The sequence below is a fragment of the Ceratina calcarata genome, unplaced genomic scaffold (genome assembly GCF_001652005.2).
Source record: "Ceratina calcarata isolate Rehan_Ccalc_2016 unplaced genomic scaffold, ASM165200v1 scaffold43, whole genome shotgun sequence".
Lineage (NCBI taxonomy): Eukaryota > Metazoa > Arthropoda > Insecta > Hymenoptera > Apidae > Ceratina > Ceratina calcarata.
In genome coordinates, this window is record NW_017166721.1 from 647,767 (window position 1) to 653,766 (window position 6,000).

At 45.1% G+C, this 6,000-nt stretch overlaps 1 protein-coding gene across 10 annotated transcripts in view; it reads right to left on the reverse strand.

Annotated features, from left to right (window-relative positions):
• The window catches only part of siz (Brefeldin-resistant Arf-GEF family protein schizo), a 45,892-nt gene that overhangs the window by 10,436 nt on the left and 29,456 nt on the right, over positions 1 to 6,000 (reverse strand). For 3 of the 10 annotated variants that reach the window (XM_026815110.1, XM_026815109.1, XM_018027728.2), the window contains exon 2: positions 2,220 to 2,571. The exons of 5 other annotated variants lie outside the window; for them this stretch is intronic. In XM_026815110.1, the coding sequence (XP_026670911.1) occupies positions 2,220 to 2,413 (194 nt within the window). In that variant the 5' untranslated portion in view covers positions 2,414 to 2,571. Of the gene's footprint in view, positions 1 to 2,219; positions 3,752 to 4,723; positions 5,980 to 6,000 lie in introns of those variants that run through there. 2 more of the 10 variants (XM_026815111.1, XM_026815108.1) reach the window with 2 other exon arrangements.

Consider the following 6,000-nt stretch of genomic DNA (forward strand, 5'->3'; position numbering starts at 1 on the left):
TGTTTCTCCTCTCGGGAGGGCTTTAATGCCACCCTGGCTCCAATTTATTTCTCTTCCGAAGAGTAAAGACCGCCCTCTAAACGCCGGACGGTTCTCTACCGAGAACTCGCGCCGTTTGTTACGCGTCTCGTTGAATTTCTGCTTCAGTTGCCTCCGACTCCGGTGTATACGAGGGTAACTCTCTCCGTCCCGATTCAGCTTTCATTTAATTGCGAATGATCAATAATAATAGACCGTGAATTTTTATATAAAATAATTGCATCCTTTGTATCTTCCGCATTCACATTTCTCTGTAAGCGCGTCAAATTGATCTAATCATGAAATTACAGTCGGTGGAAGCATGAGAGGAACGAGTCTAATCGTACAACGTCTATTCGACGCTTTTTGTAAGCGTTCTGAAAAGATATAAACGCGTCTCGTCTGGTTCCAGGAAACAAACGGGCTTTCAGAACGGTCGCAGTTTACGCCCTCGATAAATCCTCTGGAGGCTGACTCCTCTATTGTCTTAGGGCACCCGTTTGACTTCGACGGCACCGTCGACCGTCGTCGGAGCAACGGACAATGAAGACGGCCGTGGAAAGAGAAGGGGATGAAAGAGATAGTCTAGCGCGGGGCCACTCGTGCGTTTACGCCAAGACAAAACCCTCAGACGCGTAGGCTTCAGGTGGAGTGCATCAGCTGCCACTTGGACACGTGCCATAGAAGCCTTCGCGGTGCTTCCTCCTTTTTTTTCCTTCCACGTTTTTTTGCCTCCTAGCGCTATTACACTTCGTCTAGTTCGACGTATACAGAATGTACGGCGCGTTAGAAGAAAGTATGAAATCATTTATTTCATGTAAAATGAATATCGTAAGGGGATTCGTATTCGACTAAAGTTTCGAGTGATCGGAGGCGAGGAGGCAGCCAGACGGCGGCAATTTCTCGGGAAATCGCGCGGCTCGTTACGCGCATCGCTAGATTAACGTCGCACGTAATTAAATGGCGCCGCGCCGTGAGCACAGGTCGCACACTCGTCGAGTGCATTCGTATGTTCGCTCGCCGTGTGCACGACTTTTCCTCTTTCTATCTCGACCTGAGAAAAAAACCCGACGCGAATTTTCAAAAGAGAGATCGGAGGAGCGGCTTAAAGGGGAAACGTTAATGTACAAACGCGGTCTCATGAGATATTGGAAATTCATGACTGCTGTTTCCCATAGTTTTCCTCGATAGATAGAGAGAACAAGTAGCTGAAGTCGGCGTACTGGCGTAAGCCGGGGATCTAACACGCGCTCGTACCGTTAATGGCAATCAACGGTTGTTAATTGCTCGATGATAATTAGTCGGAGCTTGGGGAAGCGGCCAGGCGGTAATGGAGCACGCCTTAATAATTCCTTTAATGAATTCGAGACACCGTGCGTGGCTTCTTCCGCGTGGCGGAAGCCAACGAACCACCGTTCCTTCCTCCCGACATCCGAGACCAGCCAGTCAGTCTGCGCGAACACCTTGTTTCCTCTGTTTTTATCGAGATTTCCCCATTTGCTCGAGGAAATTATGGTATGAAATTAAACGCCAATTTATTACTAGCGCACGAAATCCATCAGCTTCGGTTCGGGAATAAAAGACTCAGAAGGTGTGTTCAACGTTTACTTAATACCAATAAATCTGGGGATTAGGATAAAACTGAAAGCGTAATTCTAGATGAACCGAGATAGCTGCTCCCTTTTATTCTAATAGGGAGACGATCTCTTCCTCCGGATATTTCACCGCGTTTCGAGAAGAAGATTTACGCGGCTAAAACCCGTGCGTGGGAACGCGATCCACACTCGACAGATACTCCCGCTCCCTTTTATGCATATAATTAACGCGGATAAGTCACAGAGCAAAGTTCTCCGAGGGTTCTCCAGATGAAAGATTTCCATAAAATAGTCGGAAACTATTTGCCCAACGTTGAACCGTGCAGAATCGGCCGGAAGCGAGCCATGAATTAGGCCACCGACGGTAATTATAATTTTATAAGTCACGTTTCTCCCTGTTTCTCGATCTCAATGTTATTACGCTGTATACGATTAATCGTTGGATGTGCGATTCAGTGGCTTCGTGGAGTTAGGTGTTAACACAGCACAGAGATTAATCACGAGTCGCGTTATAATACGATTAATCACTCTGGGACACGAACTTTGGAAAATAGTCGATGTTCGAGACAATTGCTTGACTCGATGTATATCAAAAAGTATAAGTACCGGTTGATGAAGTTGGTGGGCGTGGAATAGCCCAGCTGTAGCCGCGACCTGATCACCTTTTCTTGGACGGTGACCATCCTCGAGTTCCTGGAACTCTGGTGAACCCTGGTGGTCCTTATCACTTGGTAACAGTGGTGCCTAGCGTGGGTGTTACCCACCCTATCGTTCCTCGGCTCGATCATCGTGAACATCATTGCTTTTCACTGATCACGGATCACTATCATCTCGCATAAGATTGATTCATTGTTCTTCACTCTCATATTTTTCTTATCGATTATCACAGTGCTCTTTGGTTTGTCGCGCCAATGCGGGCGTCTCAGTTATCCGAGATACATTTCGGTACCCAACAGACCTGATCGAGAAAAAATTATTTTTGGAGACGTCTGGCAATTTTTATGAACGCGCAGTCGTTTAGTAATTAATCATGGCAAAAATCCGATAACTTCGGGTTTGTACTCAAGATCAATTGATCATTTTAGGAAGTGATTTAATTAAGAAAGTTTCAATTGGAGACTAACGAAGAGCATTCGATTCTGAATAATTCCTGATAAAGTTTGTCAACCTTATTTAATATGTACGACTTATGATCGACCGTTTTCACTGGTGTTTCTTTTCCGGTTCAATCGACGATCGACCGCGAGACTTTCTAGCGGTGAATTCGATATGCGCGGTCACGGATCGGGTCGAAACACGCGAAGCGGTAGTCACGGGAAATGAAATTCTTCTTTCGTTTCGCAACTGGTTCTATTCAGAGTACGACGAACATTTTTATTAATGTTGAATTAAATCTTGCACAATGTCCAACGACGATACGAAACTGGCGAGCACCAGGGAACTGAATGAAAAAATTTCATAACTTTATCCCGGGCAATTTTATATTTCTTTCGCTTCTAAATTTCACGTTCTCCGCTTTAAAAACTGGAGCGCGGAGTTAATCCAATAACGTTAGCATCTACTTTCGTAAATTAATTAAAACTCTTTTAGCAATACCGGAGGGACATAATTCGCGAGAATCATTTTTAAAGAGGGAGCTGGAGATCACTGTACTCGTTACTATTCCAAACCATTTTTCGTACGTGAGGCCTCGATACAGTCGCGGTGAAGAGGAACAAACGGTATCCACTGACACGTTCTAGTTACAGCTAAGACTAATTGCATACGAACGATTTTTTATAATGGTGTCAACTACGCTATAAAAAAAAATACTCCAGTTGCCACGCGATCTCGACGGAGAAACGAAAGAGAGGAAAGCTCGACGTAATCTCGAAAGAAAAGAGTGGAGTAAATAAAGATTTGGTCGACACGAGCTTACGGGTTGGCTTCGCGCTACAAATAACAGGGCAAAAGAAATATACAGAGCCTGACTTAACCCTTTAGGAACTCCACTCATTTCTATATACTCGACGGTTTACGAGGATCCTATTTTTATTCCCGATTCGTGTCCCGCGATAAGAAGAAAAAAAACCGAATCATCTCCGGTGAAACGCAGTCTCTTCTGTTATCTCCTATTTAAATATTATCTATTTGTCAGCCGTTTAGCTACCGGAAGTCCATTAGCGGTGTTCCTTTCTCTCGAAACACTTTGAATGTTCCATTCGAACCGCAAACTCGCCTTGATCAACGATCAAGCAATTAAGATTCGCGGAAACTGCTTGGAACGATGTCTTCGTTATTGATTCGTGCATCGGTCAAGTTTCTAGCAAACGTTTCTCCGATTAATTAGAAACGTCGGACAGTGTATATTTTTACTCTGTTAATGGACTGAAAAATCGGATTGCGTCTAAACATAGAAAATTTCTCGGACAGACGATTAACCCTTTAACGGTTCGCGAGAGACACGGCGTTGATTTCCGTAAAAGGCGCGCTGGGTATCATGGAGCGTTCTCGTTTTCCGGTCGCGCAGGAATTAATCGACCTCGAAGCAACGTACAAGTGGGAAAACAGGAGGAACTCCGCTACTCCTCGCCCTTATTCCTTATTCCGGCGATTTTCGCCGAGGGAGAAGATTCACGCGGAGAAAGAATCGCGGGCTCATTAATCAGCTGCCATTAGGCTGATTGCGGTTTCGCGTGCAACCGCGTATCAGCTGATTTAGCGTTAAAAGGATTGTCCGCGAAAGGCACGCTTTCTCAAGATCCGGGCCGTGAAAATGGAAACGAATGTACTCGGAAATTTCAGATGCTATCTGTTCACAAATATTATTTAAGACATTTAATGAGGAGAGGCGTCGATTCTCTGATTATATCCAACAATTATTTTCACTGGCCCCACAGTTTAATTTACACACAGACACTACCACGATGATTCTAAAGAAAAATGCTCTCCTCAATGATGATGATGAACAAAAACCACCACGATCTACTATCTACAAGAGAAATAGAACGAGCATAGACGTTTCACAGGTGTCGTCCGCCAAACTATCGTCAGGGTCGCGAGAATGCACGGTCCGATAACTCTTATCACTGGACAGAGATTGGAAAACAAGTACAGGGCAGGGGGAATACCTCGACATATCGGCGCGCAACGTTGATTCACTAGCGTCAAGTACGGTACTGTTTGCCGTTAGCTTCGATACCATAATGGAACTGTCAAAGTCAAATGAAAGGTGGAGCGTGCCTCCCACCGGTGCCGGTGATTTCAACGCGTGTGCAACCGACTTGCCTGGCCCCCGCGCCGCGCCGCGCCGCTTCGCGTTTCTCGAATAGAGGTCAATTTCCGTCCATGGAATTCCACCGTTCGTCGAACAAAAACTCTAAAACAAGTTTCATCGACGAATCCTGCCAAGGTTGGAAGCAATTTTGATAAGATACGTCCGATACACTTATAATTAAAGAGGCGCAAATTATATCGGTTGCAAATCAATCACTGCTAATTTTTCATTTTTAAATAAGAGAAACGGTATATTTAAATGTCACCTGTACGCCAAAGACACGTTAAAAACCGAATGTCGGATATAAATGAGCCGCGGATAGAAAAGTTACGGTGCTCCAGTAACCGGAGTTGCACTTTCACGCATATTAATGTACCGCGATAAGGATTTTACGCGAAAGGAGTCGAACGACAAAAGTAGAGTACCCGCAGTGTTTCACGACTCGTCATCGTTTTCCTCCAGATGCGCGCTTTCCGTTATCGAAGATCAAACAAGAACATGAAGACGATTTCGCCACGGATTTCCGTTTCGTCATTCGCAACGACGACGCTGCGATTTCGCAGCTGGCTAATCCGAGATCGTATCAAATGATTTTATTGCTTTCTCGCAACAGGTTCATTACCGTCCCGGTTTTGTGTTCATCACACGAGTCGTATCTGACTGATTATCGTGCATTTTGTAATTGCAAACGCTCTTTATAGTTTGAAGTTCACTCGTAACTAGAGTCCTCTCTTAATACAACTCGGCTACAGAGACACTGCGAAGTCGGTGCAAGCCTATCGGCGCGTGGATCTCCGAATATGCCTGTGGCAAAAGTAAAAGTCGCAGCCATCGGGGAGAAAGCCTTGTCGCTTTACGAGCGGCCTAGACATGAGCTAGCCGTGAGAGGCTGGCAAAGGTTACAACCCATTTCGAATCGTGGCTCCGCGCGCCGCTTCCTCGAAAGGCAATTAGGCCGAGGGAACGTCTACGAATTTTCATTTACGAGTACTTTCCGAAGCGAGAGTTCTGCGAGGACTCGAACACCGAGCGTTCCAAGTAATTCTACTTAAGGATGTATTGGCTATACAGTCAATCCTAAAAGTTTATGTACCTTAGAAAAACGCATTTCCTATAATTGAAAAGAAATCA